The sequence below is a fragment of the Fusarium mangiferae genome (genome assembly GCF_900044065.1).
Source record: "Fusarium mangiferae strain MRC7560 genome assembly, contig: FMAN_scaffold016, whole genome shotgun sequence".
Classification (NCBI taxonomy): domain Eukaryota; kingdom Fungi; phylum Ascomycota; class Sordariomycetes; order Hypocreales; family Nectriaceae; genus Fusarium; species Fusarium mangiferae.
In genome coordinates this window covers 726,597-745,419 of record NW_024573936.1, presented here as the reverse complement: position 1 = coordinate 745,419, position 18,823 = coordinate 726,597, and the positions used below count along the sequence as shown (strand labels likewise).

General features: G+C 49.8%; 7 protein-coding genes across 7 annotated transcripts; 4 read left to right on the top strand and 3 right to left on the bottom strand.

Annotated features, from left to right (window-relative positions):
• Positions 1-174: 174 nt before the first annotated feature.
• Positions 175-1,920, bottom strand: FMAN_10628 (uncharacterized protein; the record flags this gene model as incomplete). The annotated part of the gene is made up of 4 exons (XM_041823891.1): positions 175-359; positions 411-1,398; positions 1,454-1,589; positions 1,637-1,920. 4 exons carry the CDS (start codon positions 1,918-1,920, stop codon positions 175-177), a joined length of 1,593 nt encoding a protein of 530 aa, XP_041689426.1.
• A 1,055-nt stretch (positions 1,921-2,975) lies between these two features.
• FMAN_10629 (uncharacterized protein) lies at positions 2,976-4,037 on the top strand (the record flags this gene model as incomplete). The annotated part of the gene is made up of 1 exon (XM_041823890.1): positions 2,976-4,037. The coding sequence occupies one exon, from the start codon at positions 2,976-2,978 to the stop codon at positions 4,035-4,037; it is 1,062 nt and encodes a 353-aa protein (XP_041689425.1).
• Positions 4,038-4,171: 134 nt separating this feature from the next.
• Positions 4,172-5,009, bottom strand: FMAN_10630 (uncharacterized protein; the record flags this gene model as incomplete). The annotated part of the gene is made up of 2 exons (XM_041823888.1): positions 4,172-4,690; positions 4,743-5,009. The coding sequence occupies 2 exons, from the start codon at positions 5,007-5,009 to the stop codon at positions 4,172-4,174; spliced, it is 786 nt and encodes a 261-aa protein (XP_041689424.1).
• A 925-nt stretch (positions 5,010-5,934) lies between these two features.
• FMAN_10631 (uncharacterized protein) lies at positions 5,935-7,904 on the top strand (the record flags this gene model as incomplete). The annotated part of the gene is made up of 3 exons (XM_041823887.1): positions 5,935-6,073; positions 6,130-6,938; positions 6,990-7,904. 3 exons carry the CDS (start codon positions 5,935-5,937, stop codon positions 7,902-7,904), a joined length of 1,863 nt encoding a protein of 620 aa, XP_041689423.1.
• A 539-nt stretch (positions 7,905-8,443) lies between these two features.
• On the top strand, positions 8,444-9,724 carry FMAN_10632 (related to thermotolerance membrane protein Dlt1; the record flags this gene model as incomplete). The annotated part of the gene is made up of 1 exon (XM_041823886.1): positions 8,444-9,724. The coding sequence occupies one exon, from the start codon at positions 8,444-8,446 to the stop codon at positions 9,722-9,724; it is 1,281 nt and encodes a 426-aa protein (XP_041689422.1).
• A 446-nt stretch (positions 9,725-10,170) lies between these two features.
• FMAN_10633 (uncharacterized protein) lies at positions 10,171-10,803 on the top strand (the record flags this gene model as incomplete). The annotated part of the gene is made up of 1 exon (XM_041823885.1): positions 10,171-10,803. One exon carries the CDS (start codon positions 10,171-10,173, stop codon positions 10,801-10,803), a length of 633 nt encoding a protein of 210 aa, XP_041689421.1.
• Positions 10,804-11,348: 545 nt separating this feature from the next.
• On the bottom strand, positions 11,349-13,323 carry FMAN_10634 (uncharacterized protein; the record flags this gene model as incomplete). Its single annotated transcript, XM_041823884.1, has 5 exons — positions 11,349-12,157; positions 12,207-12,623; positions 12,683-12,750; positions 12,806-12,904; positions 12,956-13,323. The coding sequence occupies 5 exons, from the start codon at positions 13,321-13,323 to the stop codon at positions 11,349-11,351; spliced, it is 1,761 nt and encodes a 586-aa protein (XP_041689420.1).
• Between the last annotated feature and the right edge of the window lie 5,500 nt (positions 13,324-18,823).

The window sequence follows — 18,823 nt, the reverse complement described above, 5'->3', positions numbered from 1 at the left end:
ATGTTTATATTCCTGATTGAGCGATCAACACTTGTAGAGGGACACAGCATACGACATAGAACATTGACTAGATTATGCCCAAGCTTTGTGCTTGCTGTATTAATTTCTCTAAGCTGTCTCTTCTCTCGCTAGAATCTTAGAAAGGGGGTATCCTTTAGTCTATCTCCAAAAAGTCTACGCTTTTTGTTTCGCAAGTGACACCAAACGTGCCAACTGAACCGTCCACTTCTTTGCAAACTCCTCCTCGGTGAATCTCTTTGCCGACTCTCTTGCACGCAGACGAAATGCCAGAGGGTCTGGTAGCGACAAAGCCTTCTCGTAGCCCTCTGCAAATTCTTCTTCTGTCGTTGCGTGGAAACCTGTTTCATTGTGTTAGAAAGACCTCGACATAGAATTTTCAGTCAGCTTACCAGTTGGCTGGCCATCGATTGGCACGACGATATCGAATTTGGGCCCAGCACTGTCATGAACCACGGAAATGAGCCCAGCAGCTTGGTATTCAACAACGCCAATTCCGAAGTGCTCATTCCACATGCCGTTGACACCCACAGATGCTCTTCTTAACCAGTCCAGAACATCTGACCATGGGGCATCGAGGTGGAACTTGACACTGTCCTTGATGCCAAGCTCATTAGCAAGAAGTCGCAGCTCGTACACACGCTTTGAGTCTGAGTCATCTCGCACGCTTCCGATCAGAATCAGCTGTGCTCCCTTGGATGCCTCGCTCTTGGTCTTGAGGAAAGTAGCGAATGACCGCATGATGAGTTGGTGGTTCTTTTCTGGTCGAAACTGGGCGAGGTAGACAAGAGCTTTTTCTCTTCGCTTCTCACTCTCTTCGGAAACTTCGACTTCGCGTTCCATTTCTCGGACGGCGGTGGGAGGGTAGACAACTGCGATCGGATCTGTCTTGCTCTTCTGTTTGCGATAGGGGCCCCATAGACTCTTGATGTGGCCTTGAGTCCAGGTAGAGTTTGTCATGACGATATCAACCGTCGAGCCAACCCAAGAGTACAGAATGGCAAAAAGTTTCCAGTAATTCTTCTTGGCGAAACCCTGAGCTCCAGCACCCTTACCAGCATGTGCGCCCTGAGTTCCCGAGGCAGCCGTCGAATCGAGCGAGTCGAGCATGTCGGTAGAAATCGTAGGATAGTGCACATATGCCCCTGTAGGAACCTTGGGGAAGAGAAACTTGCATAGACCGAGAGCGAAGGCGTAGCCCATGGTGTCGACAAAGACATCCGGGACCAGTAGTGAGAAAGCGTCCCAAGCCAAAACGACGGAGCCGATTGATTGGCCGAGCAGCGTGAAATGAGGCCATGTTGAGGGGAGTACCCAGTCTCGTTTGGAGAGGTAGAGGAACGTTATCGTGGGAGCATGGAGCTCAATATTGAATCTTGTCTAACACGGTGTAAGCATGTCGTGGCCCTCAGGGTCAAGTTTTCAGGTCGTATACCTTGACTCGATTCAAGATCGCATCTTTTGTCACATTGTGATCGCCTGTGTATACCACACATTTGGCTTTTGGCCAACGATCTTGTGTGGCCCGAATCGCGGCCCAGAGCACTCGCTCTCCGCCACCTCCAGCATTGCTCCCTCACATTAGCTAGGTCCTACGGTAGCTTATATGACAACATACCAGAACGGATGGAAGAAACCAACGATCCCCGACCAATCCTTTTGTGAGTTCAGAGTGCTTTGAAGATTATCGTCGACGTCGAACACGAGTTTCGTCGCTGCGGTGCCTTGAGGGTCCTTGGCGCGGGCATCTTTATCCTCCTGTGTCATGAGGGCCAGGAGATGTGCACGACGGCCTTCTGTTCGTTTTCGAAGAGACCATCCTAGAAACCGTCGTAGAAGTCCACCTATCAGAGGCAGAGCTATCAGAATGGCCAGAGGCACAAGCGTCGCTAGGGACGCCATCGTCGTGACGGTAGTGTCGGGAAGGCTGTTCGGGGGAGTCGCAGGGGAATCGAGAAGCTATGAAAGACAGGTAAAGAAAATGCTTCGACCAGCGATATTTATATGGCCTCAGGGGCGTGAGGCTGTCAGCTTTTGGTAGCGAAAGGCTACCATGAACGAGAGTGTGTGGGATGATAGTGTGACGTCTCCAGCTGGCCAGACCAGATCTCAAAAAGTTCATCCACTGGGTCTTAGTCTTGGTGGGGGATAGGCACAGGCACCGACACCGCTAGAGGAACCCGAAGCTAAGCTTTTGGACGCTGCTGCAAGCTCCAAAGCTCAGTATCTGACCCACCGTAGCTGCGCAAGCTACAGGGGGGATAGAGGCTCCTGACCCTTGTCACTGGACCCCTTCTTTAAATTCGGCAGCCCGCGGAGAGAACTTATGATAGCTCTGTTCCCCCCAGAAAGTTAGAAAGAAAATCATTTTTAAGAATACGAGATCAAGGATTGAACGGACCAACCAGGGCCCATTCTGCGTTCAACGGAATAATTATGGTCGAGGGCGTTTCCATATTCGATCATAAAGCCACGTCTTCTCAAGAACTCTTTACACAAATCTGCAAGCACTTGTATGAATTGTCATTAATGATCAGTCTTAGCTTTTTTACTGGTTGCTTTATCAACTTATAAAGATATTTACTATAAATATCCAAGGTGAGTCAGAGTGTGGTGTGTAAGGGGATAAGCAAAGTTCATCCTCAAGACTTTCAAGAGGTTTTGAATCATGCTATACAAACGGACTCTGTAAGTTAACACTAGCACTGAGCATTTGATAGTACTTGGATATATAGCGCACTAGTAAATATATTGTTCCTCACTGTTGTCCCGTAGAGTGGTTCTCCCTTGACTACCAGCATACTAATCCAGATATTCAATGCTGAACCGCTAGCGCTGATTGGCTGAGAATCCAGAAAAATAGTCCCAGTTTGACCTCATCTCATGGACTTTTGAGACTCACTCACACCAGCACCAAGCCCTCAATTGCACCCGCACCTACGGTCTTATGGGTCAAAATGTCCCTTCTGAGACGAACGGCCCATTTCATATCGCCTCATGCTAGGCCATCACTCTCAGCCATTAACACAACACGCCGCGTCTCACATCCAGCCATTCTCAGCTCATTAACTTCATCGCCATGCGCCAACCGCAGGAACTTCTCTGTCGCTTCTGCGCTCGGTGAGACAGTCACCGTGACAGCCGATGCCCTCAGCTGGGCTCATGGCGCTGGCGTGCCGTGGTATGTGGCTATACCACTACTTGCTGTGGGCGTCAACGCAACCATCCGATTCCCTCTTCAACTATACAGCGCTCGTTTGCGGGAGGCTAGAAAACCATTGGATCCTCTTATCACAGCTTGGACTCGTCGGCATATGATGGATAGGAGCTTGAACAACCCTGAACTTCCCGATCGTGTGAGATCGCTTCGCGTTGCAGGTGCAGTTGAAAAGTCAAGACGGAGAATATTAAAGACATGGGGTCTCCAGCGTTGGAAAAGTATGGCACCTTTACTTGGAATGGTTCCCTTTGTCACCATATCTGAGGCTCTTCGAAGGAAATGCGGTGCACCCCTGGGTTGGATCAGTCACAAGATTGGCCTGGGTAATACTGGTCTCGGGCCCTCGAGCAGCATGTTTGACCAGTCCTTGGTGGACGGAGGCTTATTCTGGTTCACCGATCTAGCGTCTGCGGACCCTTACTATGGGCTTCCTGCCATCTGCTCGGGTATTCTGGTATGGAGTATATGGGCGAGGATGCCCAAGGAACAAATCCAGGCACTATTGCGAATCCAGCCCTCAGGCTCAAAGATGATGGTCGCCTCCAGGCTACAACAACTTCTGGGCCGTGTCATGCTTATGATGCCCCTACTGCCACTCCTCTTTGCCGATCTGCCAAGCGCTATCTTCCTCTACTGGGGTACATCATTTGCGCTTACCCGCGTCAATGACTTCTTTATTCAACGTCTTGTTCCACCAAAGACATCAGATCTGAGGGCACCCAAGCCATCCAAGGAATTCCCTTTCGTGCTCAAAGACCAATCACGGATTGCAAAGACATCTGACAAAATAAACAATTGATTAAACGTTCATCTGTAACTACCAATGTAGACTCGTGGGGAAAATTCGATGTATAGGTCCCTAGAAAACTCCGATAGACGCCTCAAGAACAAGAACAGGCCACCCATAATCGTCAGACGCTGCGCTCTAAGAATCTAGTCAAGGACAATAGCCAGAATAACAATGGTCAAAATGACGGCGAGGATCAGCAACAGGCAGCAGCTCTTGTTGCGGGCTGCCTTCTGATACCGCGCGGCCTGTCGATTCTCAACATCAGCTTGCCGCGTGTCATCCCGGACGTTCTCAACATTGTCTGCGATCGTCCCAAGCTGCTCTCCCTGCTCATTGACGATTTGCGCCACCTGTCGGAAGAGAACGTTCAAATCGCCTACACCCTGTTCAATATTGCGAATCTCCTCCTCACGCTCGATGATGAGAGCTTCCTGGAAGTCGACTTCGTCTTGGGGTGCGAGCTGGGAGACTTGCTCTTGTTGCAGCTGCTCAAGCTGATTGCCGGACTGGGGACCTTCGGCGGATTCACCCTCCTGTGCGGCACGGGCGGCGGTAACGGATGCGCGCTCCTTCTCGAGGGCTTTTCGCTGGAGGCTTTGGAATTCTTGGAGAGCTGCTTGGAAGTCGCTCGAGACCTTTGTTTGCTCGTACTTTTGTTGTTTCTGCATATAATTAGCATGCGACAACGATCGAGACGCATTTTCATCATAATACCGTCAATTCTTCCCAAGTTTGAAGGCGCTTAACGCCCTCGCCGATCTCTCTGCACATATCCCTCGTCTTATCCATGCTATTGTGAACTCGCTCCCGCAGGCGCGGGGTATCCTTACGTGTGCCGAGAACATTGACATCGTTGGCGAGTTTTCGATTGTTGCTGAGGAGGGCTTGAAGCTTGCTCTTGAGGTCGTATTGAAGGGCTTGGAAATCAGGGTCATCGCTATAGCCGGCGCCGCCGCGCCCGGATTCTAGATCGTACGACATGTTTGTTGTGATGATGTAAGGTCGAGGAAGAGTTGCGTGGATGGAGGCTGGGCCTTGACTATCGACTTCAGCCGGAAAAGTGGGTCGGGACAACCTACGTACCTAAGGTAAGTCTGGTCTAAATACAGAGGACCTTAGGGAGAATAAGAAAAGATCCTAGGACTTTGACCCTAAGAGATGAAAATATTTAGGTACCTAGTTTAGCCTAAGTTTAGGAGGCTCTTTGCTGAGTTTATTTGGGCATCTTCTTCTATTGTCTCGAGTTTTCTTGTTCCCCTAAGCCCGGTCTACGGGCAAGCAGAGTCACTAGCCAAAGAAGATGGCTGGTTTTTGTTGATACAAAACAAGAAATGAATGTGAACGGAAAAGTCAACTCAGGCGTTTTGATCAAGAACTCACTTGCGGTCGAGAATATCCTCCAAAACGTTGGGGAACAAGAGGGAGCGAGACACCAGACCTGCTGCCTGGTTCCAGTACGGTTTCGTTAGTAGATCTTAGGACTAAGTGATAGAAATACTTAGGTACCTTAGCCTAAGCTTAGGGGACCTTTTACTGAGTCTATTTTGACAGCTTCTTCTAATTATTGTCTAAAGCTTTCTTGTTTTGCTGCCTTGTTCTGAGGTGGCTGAGGTTTCATTAGTAGGTAGTTACGGATACAGCGCCATGCAAACATACGTAATTGGACATGCGTCTCAGTCTAGCCAACCAGAGCGGAGCCGGACCTGGTGCTATCAGCACGTGACAGATAATGACGGAGCTTGGACCTTAGCGTTTCTGCGATCGAGTCGTTGCTGGTTGGAGATTTTTATTATTTACTTGGGGCTTGAGCTTAGAGCTTCCATTGTTAGTCTCTTTGAATCAATCCACGACATCATCGCCCAACAACGTCTAGAGGCCTTCTTTATCTCGGGGATGCGCTGTCGAGATGGCGCCTACCACGGTTAGAAAAGCGCCTTACAAGGACTTCCTACAGCCTGCTCTTCACAGACGATTCACTTCTACGGCGACTGTTTTGCTGCTCGTGTCCTATTTGTTGGCGGTCGTCCTGGACAGCTGGAAATCTTGTAAGTCGGATTCATTTGGATCTTCATCTGCGCCAACACTAAATCTCATTGTTTAGACTTTTGGTCTTGGTTTCCCATTGGCCCTGTTGGTGTACGAACCCTCTTCATCTTCACATGTGGCCTTGCGATCGTCGTTCTCCGAATAGCAAACTACCACGTTGGCCTACGAACCACTGGCCCTGGCTTTCAGACCCTTCGCAACACAATCACTCAGCTTCAAACATACGAGACTTTGTTTTGGTATGGCTTCTCCAGCCTGCTGTTTAGCCATGTGTTCCTATGGGCAATGCCCAAGGCGGCCAACCTCTCTTGGATCACGTACTTCAGCGGTGACCGTGCGAGACTGAACGAGAGACCGCTGTTCTTGCTTGCGTACATGGTCTCATGTGCCATCACGCAAACCTTCAATCATTACCGAAAGGACACCGATCGTCTGGTCCTGGCATCGTCAAAGGGCAAGAACGAGAAGCAGCCTGACGCGTTGAAGCTCCTGATTACTGCAGTCCCAGCAACATTTGGCGCTTCTCTTTCCGGTGCTGCAAGTGCGCTGCCTGTCGCCCTGATTCTATACTACACCATACTGCGATCTTTCATCTGGGGATGGGCGCTTATGTTCTTGCGCATCTTCTATAACCTGCCAAAGACCAACATGCTCCCGCCTAGTTGGCCGAGTGATCTTTGGCTTCTTTTCCGATGCATAGAGGCTGGAACTTTCGTGCATTTGATATGGAATATTGGTAACTTTGCTTTCTCGAAATTCATGGTCAAGGAGCCCCTGAAGAATGGCAAGCCTCTTACCTCTGAGTCCAAGGACCCCAATGGCAGTCTTCTGAACGGTCTTAAGAGCAAGAAACTCTCTATCAAGGTGAGATTTGTCACACACGCGCGTCGAGCAGTCATTTCTAATCGTATCTAGGCATTTGCGATGTGGGAGCTTGCAATCATTGCGCAAGGCTTTGAGACCCGTCGACAGGCCATCTACGAAGACATCGATCGTAAGGATGGACCTATGTGGTCCCAGGTCTACGCCATCTGTATGGAAGTGGTCAAGTCCATCGAGACGCGAATTGATACCTACGGTAAAGCTCCTGATGCACCACCCGCTGCGCCGGCTCCGGAGCCCAAGCAGCGAGTATCCGCTCCTCTTCGCGACGATCCCATCTTTAACAGTCGAGGGACTTCCAAGACGATGCTCAGTGAGGTTGAGAAGCGATTAGGACAGTCCGCACTATCTCCTGGCGAGTCTCCTATGTCCAACTTGAGCCCTATCGCAAAGAAGACATGGAAAGAGGCCAAGGACCGGGTCTTGACGAAGGAGCAGCAGGAACTTGTTGCTCCCGATCACATAAAGAGCCAATTTGAACACTGGACTCTCCAAATGATGGAGGTAGACACTGTGGCTGCCCTTTTCCAGCAAGATTTCCGAACCCAATTTGCTGCTGCGGTGCTGGGTACTCCATACGCTGAGCCTACGCTTTGCATCAATGCGATCAACGTGCTTCACCATCTATCAGTGCACAGCTTGGCAGAAGATCAATTTGGTAATGTGCACAGAGATGTGCCAAGCATTATCCGAACCTTCACATCAGTAATCAAGAAACTGGAGGCCTTCCGCCTGCAGTTCCCACTGCACTGGACTGATGTGTCGGGTAAGAGGATCAGCCCCGAGGTGGAAGAAGTTGTGGAAGCTCTGAAGACTGCTTTGCAACAGGTGCTGGGCAAGTTCGAGCCTTATAGCAGCGACCTTAGACTGACACTTACTGATATTCGCTTGGCCAAGGAGGCTTCTGCGACTTCAAAAAAGTCTGAGATGGCAGAAGTGGTGCGATAGGTCAAAGGACGTAAAACACAGGCATATCGGGAAGGATATTAATGTATTATGATACCATTGTAACAGTTTGGAACACGATAAAAGCAGTCAGCAATTATTCCATCCATGGATCCAATAATAGTATGTATTTATTGCAGGAGCTTCATATGTTGAAGCTAATGCAGTGCAATTAAAGATGGTGGGGCCGCCGTTATACCGTACCAAAACACAGTGCCCGTACTCAAAACACACTGTAGCTCCAAGGGTGCTCGCCAACTGCCAACCTCTTCCTGTCCAACTCTGGTTACATCAATCGCATCATCACCAAATAGGTCCGCCTTTTGGACATGCCATTCTCAACCCAACCCCCTCAACAACTACAGTGACACCATTTACTCACTGTAGCATCTTCATTCACTCGTTCAGCTTCTTCTTTAACCTAGTCATGTCCCACTCTTCGTCCCTTTTCTTATTATACTCACGATCCCGGTCATAGCGGCCTTTGGTAGCATCGCAGCGCATTCGCAACTGCAGCTTTCTCGTGCCCATGGACTAGGAATATGGCGTCTCCCGTTTCTCATCGCCGGCTTGTCGCATCTATCGTTTATCGAACTCTCTACCTTCTTCTCTACGTCTGTCTGCTAGGACTGCTAATATCCACCCCTGCCGACGCCATTCATCGCTCGTTCCAAAATCGACAGCTCTACAACATCTGGATCGTCGCTGCCGCCTACGTTCTCGCCATTGTCATTATTTCCTTCGTCTTTATCACCCGTCTATACATCAACAAGACCGATCTTGGGTCGATACCGAAAGGATGGGTACCAATCGAGAAGGGGGATCTTCGCTCGGCTGTCTATAAAGTAATTGCGCTGGGTCTTGGGCGAAGTGCATCGATCGCATACGAATCGCGCCCCAGGCTTCAAACAGACAACACGGCACCGGATGATGAAACTGTCGAAACAAGGGTTAAGCTGGGTTTTGATGGTCCTGGCGGTCCGGCGGAGGAGTTGGTGGTGGTGATCCCTCGTAAAAAGCCTGTTTGGGGAGACATCGAACATTATGGATGGTCTTCACCCAACGCTCCGGATTTACCGAACCTCGAGTACAACACTGTCTTCTCAGAACTGCCTAATTTGATCGAGGGCAAAGCTTTGACTCTTGCGCCTCCTGACCCGACCTCCGATACGAACCCGCCTCTGCTGGACCCAGACGCTGTAGCTCTTCTGCAGCGAACCGCCAATATGAGCCTGCGCGATTACGTAGTTCACCTGGCTGAATTGGGGGTGATCGAGATGGATTCAACCACTATCGAGTTTCTTTCACACTATGAGTATGCACGCTTCTCGAATCGACCAATTTCCAATGCTCAGTTTAAGGAGCTTATGCATCTTTTTGCCGAGATTCTTCGCGCCATGGAACCCCTGGATCCAGATGTTTTGGACGAGCAAGACGATGCGTCTTCACCCTCTACCGATGGCGATGACGATACTAGATCAAGGCTGGGCACGTCTCGCAGTAATCTGGCTCCCTCCGACGCTAGCATCAGCAGCTCTGCTCGAATACGGCGCCAACCATCCACGAATACCTGGAACGTTTATGAGACTGCTCCTAACAGCGTGAGGAGTGGATTTACCGGGCCAGGGTCCATATCACGAAGACTTAGCAATAATAGTCTTGCTCGAAGTCGGCGTCATTACCCCATGAGCCAGCCATCAACCTCCAGCCTTCGATCCAAATCATCAGCTAGCTCGGGGTCTGTTATTCGACTTGCGACACGGCACGACTCAACAGACCTGCCTTACGTCCTCAGCTTGAGAGATACGACGGCTAGCTACTAATGACTTGTTTTGGAGGGGCCGGCGATTGGTATGGCTTTTTACGTTTATGAATTTATGACCCAAAGTATTATCACAGTTACAGGATAGAGATTGTGTAATTTCCTAATCTTAGTTAATTCGAGTATATATCTTCCAAAACTATTATACAAGGCAGTAAATATTGAAGCATATTTCCTTTAATCATAGCATGTTACGAATTGAACTCTCTTGTTGAAGTCGAACTTCCCATCAGGGGCGATAAGATAAGCATCCGCATTTTTTGTCGCATGTGAAATTATTCTGCCAGATACTCTCCACCAACCCCAAACATCACCAATCCTGGCCACCTGAAGCAATGATAAATTAACTCTCGCAATATCCCTAATTACTTCAAGGCACTTCTCTACACGATCTCCTTCGGATTGCGTGCACCAGCATTACTACAACTGATCGCGACAAAAGATACAATGGCACCTGAAGCCCCCCAACCTTTCCCCGTCGCAACAAACCGCGATGCAATCGCAAACACTCTTTCACTGCTCCTCGCCTCCAGGACGTCCATAGGAAAATCGATGCCCCTTACTCGTGATTTACCGCGCAAGCAACGCACTCTACCAGACAACAACGATGAGGATCTCGCTCGCGGCGCACGACCAAACGAAGGATTAGGCTATGTTCCAGAGAAGAAAGACGTTCAAAAGTTTGCAAACTCAAAAGAGGAGAGAATGCTAAGGGGCAGGTTGAACAAAGATGCCAAGGGCAATCTGAAGAAGAAGGCTGAGGAGAGCGAGAGCGAAGATGAAGCTGGACGAAGTGCGCTAGGCAAAAGAAAGAGGCCCCGGAAGGAGAAGGAGAAGGAGGTTGAACCGGAGCCGGAGGCTGGCGATCAGACTTCTCCTGTTACACCTGAGAATAAGGAGACGAACGAAAACGGGGGAGAGGTCGAGGTGGATGCGGATGCGGATATGAAAGACGCTGTAACACAGGATGAACCTATTTTGGGCGGTGGGCAGACAGAAAAGAAGCGGAAGAAGAAGAGCAAGAACAAGAAAAACAAGAAACAAAAGACCGCACCTGGGGTAACAGGGGGAGAGGCATAGGCATAGGCATAACGTTTATATCAGTTTTATATCAAGATACCCAGAATACACGCAGAGAGAGTTGACGACATCATTTCACAGAAAAGGGAGATGACAGGATCAAATTTAACTTGCTTAGAATAATATTGTCTTCTGATGGTATATACATGCACCCACCATGCAACTCCTCCCAAGAATTCAACTTCCGTCTCTTAGGTGTGCCGAAATCTGCCCCCTTCCTTTCGGCGAGGACTAATGATTTCCATGGGACTAAACAAAATGCCCGCCATGGTATCCTGCTATGCTTTGCGCTCGTAATGAAGAAAGCCTCCGTGACCGTGTTCTAGCCAGCTATCCGATGTCCTCCTATACTCCAAGTAGGCGGTCTCTTCGCCATCAAAATCCAAAGTATGTTTATGGCCTAATGTAATGCCGATGAAGGGAAAGTAAGTATCCATGTACAGAGCCCGTGTATGTGTATGTACGTATGTGATGTGTTGAATTTCGTCGTCCATGGTTCGGGTTTCAAGAGCCCACAGTAAAATCAGGGTTAAATGTGTGATTATTTACTGCATTCGCTTTCGCTTCCTGTCATCGTCACCTCGGGGGTCCTCATCCTCGTCTGATCGCTCGGCAGTGTCACTGGGATTGAGGATATGAGCCATGCTCCCCCTTCGAGTAGGGGGAGCTGAATGATCTTTCACGGCAAGGTTCTTGTTCTCACGGCCAGCAGATCCCCACGACCAGCCACCGAATGTATCAGAGCCACCGCCAGCGCCATTTGCAAATGGAGGTGGTGGCGTTGTTGGGCGTGAGTGAGGGTGTGTTTGGGACGCAGCTTGCAACGAGTACGTTGAAAATGAGTCTCTGATCCGTTGGTCTTCTGGGGCTACACGGCTAGGCGAAGGGGGCCATGCTCCAGAGGGTGCGCCAGTGCTGAAGGGAGATGGTGCTGGCTGCCAGCCATGGGCTCGAATATCGGCTGCAGTGTGACGGCGGGCCAGACTGCCGGGGCCGGGAACAGTCTCAACATTGGATAGAGGGTGAGGAGCAGGAGGCGGCGGTGGCGGTCCTGTACGTAACGGGGACGACTGCGTAGTACTGCTTCCGCTGATGGAGCCATATGGCCTGCGAGTGCTGCCAGATAGGTTGGAAGGAACTGGTGGCTTATAAAAGTTCTGGCCGCGTGCAGGGGGGACGCCTAGAGCAGGGCCTCGTCTCTGGTCGTCCTGGGCAAGCTGTCTGGGTGATACTGGGGCGTTCTCAACATTCGCAAAATATTGTTGTCGGCCGGTGTAAGGTGCCTCCTGGGGTGGTTCGTCGAGTGTCCGAAGTACTTCAGCCTGCCTTTGCATTTCGCCTTGTAGAATAATGACTTACGTCAACGTTAGCTATCGTTCGAGATTTCGTCTAGTAACACACACCTTCACGAGAGAGGGGACTCTCAGCCGGAACAAGAGACAGCATATGTCTTGAAAGCTCTTGATTGAAGTGAAGAAGTCGATTCACCGTGTCCATTGCGGCTTGGCTCTTGACATGCATATAATGAGCTGCCTCTTCGCTCCTCTGCAGGCGATTACTCAAGTCGAAGAGCGTATGCTCAATATTGAGCATTCGAGCATCAGCGCTGTCAGGCGGGATAGGTACAGGCTCGGCTGGAGTGCCTGGCTGGGATGCTACAGGTTTGGTATAGTTGCTCTCGCGGTGGACCAAAGCATGTCGACTGGCTCGGCGCTTGATCTCACGTAGTCCTACTAGGTCGCCGCGCTTGAAGTTACCGTTGCCATGCTTGAATTCCCAGAGAGTTGTATCAGGGTTTCCAGTGTGGAAAACGTCGCGTTCTTTGCGCAAGTTAGCCAATGCGATTACTCACAATTCGTGTGTGTGTTCTAGTACTCACCCTTGTGAAAACCGTACATGTTCAGCTGTCTCACGAATGATGAGATATTGGTATGTTTGAAATATTGACTAGAAGGCATTAGTCGATTGCAAAGTAGCCAGTTTATGGAAGTATTGGACGCACGAGAGAACTTTTGAGAAGTCGGCCGACGGCGACATGACGAAGCTTTCAGCGCTTGCAGACCATGAAATCAAGTGTTGAATGTTGGGATCTTCCAGCATGCTGTCGCTACGTTAGCAAGCTATCGTGAAGAGCTTGGCGGCGCAGTCTCACTTGTAGAGCTTATGAATGAAGGCTGTCTGTACGATTTTAGGCTGGTGTACAGCAGCAGCAGCCGGCGGGGGCGCAGGCATGCTATTGGAATTATTGGCATTATTGTTTGCGACGTTGTTGGAATCGGGAGCGGGAGAGTTCTTGGGTCGATCGTTGGATTTGCCGTTGGCATCGGAGTCGGAGTTGTTGTTGCCAGTAGAAGATGGCGCAGGTGATGTGATCTCCATGGGATCGCCGTTGCTTGGAGGAGACATCTTGATCGTAGGAGTTGGTATAGGAATAATGCGAGCACCCATTGACTCGCTATGGGGAATTGGATTCGAATGTGGGAAGGTCTCAGTCCTGACGGCCATGTGCGCTGTAGCCATGATGATTAGTCGACAAGAAGGGTCATGTATGTACAGATGAGCCGGGATCAGGGTCGACAGTGCTTGCTATCTCTTGAAGAAACGAAAGATGCAAAGAGAAGCGAACAACAAGCGAGGACGGAAGGAAACGGGGTGGTTAAAGGATGGAGTACATAAGGTAGATGTTGGCAAGGAAAGTAAAGTAGGTAGGAGGGTGAACGCAAGGCCGGCCGATGGGGGTGTGAAGGAATGAGGGTGTGCAGCGGCTAAACTTTGAGACGACAACGTAGGAAAGGAAAAGAGTAAGGTGAGGTAAGGTAAAGCTTTGTAAAGGGAAGAGAACCCGGAGACAGAGACGGTATCGCGGATGCGAGACTGTGGATCACAAGCCGAGAGACAACGGGGGAGGAGGCGATGGAGAGTGGTAGCGGAGTCGGGATCGGAGCCGGTCTTGAAAGAGATATGTATGTGCCATACTGTGCATGAGATAGGCAACTTGCGACGTGATGCGATACAATGCGATCAATGGGCGCGGAATGGACTGTGCAGACACAACAGAGTGAAATCTTCAAAGGCTTACCTCATTCTCAGGGCGCAAAAACGAGTCAGTGGTTGATGTCGCGCAGCGCAGCTCAACTCAGCCCAAGTCTGTTCAAGCGCTTCCCGGCGTTGGTAGGCGAAATGCGCAGTCCTGGGCTTGGGAAAGAGAAAGGTGACAGGAAAAGACAGGCGAACGAACGACAGAATGGGATGTGGTAATAGCCCAGACAAGAACGGCGATTTGCAGCTGGGCCCGCCAGGTTCTTCTTGGTCGATGGTTGAATTGGTTAGACTGGCCAAGACCACAAGCTCTCAAACCCCAAGCCAAGTGCTTTAGGGAGGTCGGTCACTAAGGTTAGTGTTGGTTTTAGGTGACACCCTGGTTAGGATAGTTGCTGCTGATCAGCCTCGCATAGGGGCCTTTTCAGGGCTCTCGTCCACCTTCTAGAAGGCGGGGGGGAGGGAAGGCGAGATTTGTCGCTGAGTCTATCTTGGCACCTCAGCCAGATGATAGGTTGCTCGGACAAAGGGCAAAACCACTGCAGGGACGTAAAGATAGACGAAACACTGGACAGATCCCTGATAGCGTTCGATACAGCTCGGCGATGCCGCGATGATCAAACGTTTTGGCTGACTTGATGAAGAAGTCTTAAGCTAGGTTTGGTTCAACCCTGGAGTCGAAGCTGTCCCGTCCAGTAATGCTCAACTGACGAATCGTCAGGGCTGCTGCTAGCAATGACACCTACGTGGGAACAAGCGGGGAGAGCTCTCAGTTCAGGACAGGGCCGATGAAAAGATTGGCGAGGCGGTCGGAGTAGGTAAAGGGCTGAGCGCCAGAAAACAGAAAACAGCTTCTGTGCACTGTGAAGGAACAGACGGGAATGTACCTGCTGGTGGGTAGTGAAAGTGGTTGCACGGCAGTTTAGGTAGGGAGCAAAGACGTTCTAGCTAAACCCGAGTCAATGGTTATATGTGATGATAGGAAAGTTGCCAGGTACTGTTGAATGAAGGTCTCGAAAAAGACAGAACGAAAGACAGGAGGAGGGGAGGAGAGAAAGAATCCAGGCAAGCTGCTGGCAGGACTGATTTCTTTTTCTGGAACTGCAAGGAATCCGATGCGATCAATATCAACTGGATCCATGCGCCGGGGTTGGAAATTTGGGGGCATGGCTAGCAAGGAGTCCATGGAGATAGAATGGGGATGGGGATGACACTCATGGCTACCTACGGAGGAGAGCAGGTTAGCCCAGCTGAGATCCAATCGAAAGCAATGAGTTGAGTCTCCAAGAGAAGCCCACCCACACCAACTCCAGCCTCTGGCCTTCTAGGCACCCCCTCACCCGCATGGGCATGCATCGATTGTTGCACCCTCTCCTTCAGACCCTTACCTTATACTCACTCCAGACGTCCCACGCCCAGGAACGGACTTTACAAAGTACGGCAGCTTGGTTTCTCATGCTATCACCGTTTGGAACAAATTTGAACTGCAGTGACAAGCTGAAAGACAGAGGTCTCACTTCTGCCAAATGCAGCCATCCGTGGTTCTGGATCACTGCCCCAAGTAATGGCATAATCCATCATGGCCTCATCATTGGAATGAAGTTCCAGCGCCCAGGCTGAAGGAACTCATCAATCGTCTCAGTGCGACAACCAAGACTTTGACATGTCTAGTAGATGGAACAATGGTAGAAGCCAGTATAGCGCCGCCAAGATCAACACCCGCTTACACAGTCCCCGAAATCTAGTGGCGGCTTCAGCGACAGATCTGGGATAAAGAACCCGTCAGAGAAAGTTGCTCCAAACGGTACCGGAGATGGTAAGATAAAGCTTACCTGAAGAAGGGCCCGGAACATTCAACATCCTTTCTACGACGCCATGCCGCTGCTCTCATACATGGTGTGGCAGCCTGGCGTCTGGAAACGCCGGGAGGCAAAGTGCGATGTGTGGCGCCCAGCCTCGATGACCCGAAGAGGGTGTCTCAAGGGGCATCGACAATACCAGAAAAGAAAGAAAGAGGAAATTTCAGGTATGTTGCAGCAGTCAATAACGGCCTAGACCATTTTTTCTGTATCGGTAGATGTACCAGTGGATGCAGTGAGTGTGCGTGTGGAAATGTTGAAGAAGATTAGAAGGTGTGGCTCGTGACTGGGCACTATATTAATCGTCTCCATCAAAAGCTCAAAATGTTTTCCTTTCTCCGTGCCTGAATCCGAGAGCCTCGTGGTCCAAAACCATAGAAAAAGCCTCAACGTTGCTGCATATGATGGGTCTCTGAGGGTCGATCATTTAGTCGGAAGCAAAGCCGCGTTGCGAAATCGGAAAGGTGGTGCATGATCGTTGTCCATGCCATAAGAAGCAATAGCTCTGATGGTACGTGATAATGAACCAATACCAACATGTGGAAGACATCAATCGTCATTGGACATACAGAATGCTCTTCTCTGGTTCTGGGATAAACCGCTAGTCTTCATCATAATGCGTAATTACGGGATACAAGAAGCAGTAAGGAGTATCATCATCTCAGGTCAATCTTTGCTCGGACCCTCTGCTAGTTCTTAAGCATGACAGGGCTCCGCATGTGGTACCACGGTGAGGGGGATGTTGCAGCACTTGATAGAAGTCCTCTCCAGGATCGCGAGATAGTGCATCGAAGAGACGAGATGGCGGGCGGGTTCTAGCAGCGAACCGGTTGGGTAAATGGGGAATGGATCTGAATCAACATGGACGGCCCGGATGACCCTGGCTCAACAAGTCTCCCTGTTGGTCGACCCTTGTCCAGCTGGGTACAGTTTCCGCAAATGGTAACCGAAGAGTTTGTGTTGGTGGTTGAACGAATGAAAGGGGCTCTAATAATTGTGCATCTTCTAGTACGGAGTCGAGCCTCTCCCTATCTGATGAATAGCCTCTAGGAATGAATATCTTGGTGGTGTGCTTTTTGCTCCGGCTTTGACTTTGAACGTAACTAATGCAGGCACAGACAGATGCCACATGATTCTCGTCCTTCATTCGAGATTACTATTACCTAGGTAAGCTCCTTCCCTTTCGTCGGGCTAGGTGAGGTTCTTTTGTTCCTCTTGGCTTTACCACTGGAAGGTGCTAAACATTGGCTTCACTGAAAGTCCTTAAAAGCAGTCTCTGATTTCCTACCTGGGCAGGAGACAGGTGCACTTTCTTTCACAAAGTCCCCAGCCTATCAGATGCAAGACCTCTGTGTGCTCCGTGCTTTCCTGCCCGTGGTCCGGCTTCTACTCGGTGGCCCGTCGCCCGTGCGGCCGTGCCCCGTGCTTCCTTCCCGTTGTAAGGTACTTGGCTTGGTTGCTTCCATTCTTAACGCTAATATCGACTCAGCCTTCATGTCCATCCAAAGAGCTTACCTCTCTAGTTCAGCTCCTCATCCGCAGTGAAACATCCAAAGTCTACGAAGATAAAGATACCGCTTCAACATCCAAACTCATGTGTTAGACCCGACTCTTTAAGGTGAGGCGTTCAGAACTGATTCAAGCCCACAGAGTCAGAAATCGCCTAGAGAAACTATCCCTGCAGACAGCTTGTCGAAGTTATGACGATCCGCGAGCCACTTCAACTGTGATCAAGGGCCTTAGCTCTCTCCGCTAGTCAAACCTTGGCGATGGCGTCTGTTGGCCTCAACAACCAAATCTATGGCTGCATCTCGGACAACTTCCCCTAGCTAGTATCCAGGCCAGGACCAGACGAAAAAAAACACAAGCCAGGGGATCAAAGCGGGATCCAAAAAGCAAACTCCCACGTTCTCTGTCAACGGCCGACAGAGACCGACCGTTGCCCACAGCGTCCGGAACCTGCAACCTTGTCGTTTGACGGGTCCTAAGCTTGATTCTTAAACGGGCATTCAGAGTTTCTTCGTGTGTTCTCTTGAGGTTCCTTGAGTAACTATTCTCAGAATGACGCCTGATAAGTGGATTTTAATCCTCTCGTCTTGGAATAGGCTCACCAATGTTCCACAACTTGCTAAGCATGGGCAAACACCAGCAACACTCTAAACACATCGCAATCGTTTATTATAACTACTGTGTTCTAGATCCTCCCGATTAATCAGTTTCTCGTGTAACAGCTCCACAGATCCAACAGGTTGGCATTTTAAGTTTGTTGTCTGATGGGGCACATGGGTCTTTGCGAATATCATCGACCGGCTTTTGAACAAATGCCGTCAATGCATCAGCTTTCCCCGCAACAGGTATGTAGCATCATCAACGGTTGAACGTAACCGAGCTGGCGATTTGCGAGATGATTATGACTCGTTCTGATTCATTTTGAATGCTTACTACACTATGCTGTTCAGTCCCGAAAACTTTCCCGCCTCAGGCCCATGATCTCTAGCTCCGGTGATAGCGAGAGCCAGTGACAACCGCGGAATGAAGAATTTTCAGCTTCAAAGGGAAACCGAGCCTGTGAGCTCCAACTCCGACTGATGTCTTGATTATAGGGGACCAAACATTTTGTGTGTTGACAAGTACAGATCAAGCTTTGATAGGCTGTTTGTCCCCGTTTCGTGTAAGAAGGTCATTTGTCTCTAACCGATTTGAATTTGATCGACAGCAATTTGACCTTATTATTTCCAAAGGTTAACAATCTACAGGGTTCACTACAGGTAGCTATTGAGTTAAAAGTCACAGGCTCTTGACTCATGTAGACTGTACACGCCCCCGACTTTACAACATGTTCTGATATCAGCAACCAATCAATGCCAGTACGGCTCTCAACCTCGCGCATCTGCTTCAATGTTGAGCTTCACGGCATTAGCAATTTAAAGAACCAACAACTCAACAACGGCACCCTGTCGATTTCAAATTTCCAATAATATAAATTTTGGATAATCGTGGGAGCGTTCCACAACAGGCCCGTAACTTAGGTAAAGTGTACCAAATGGCAACACCACTGCATTCAAGGCCTCCATCTCAGAGCCACAAGCCCCCACGGCGAGCAAACCACGGCTCAAATTCGA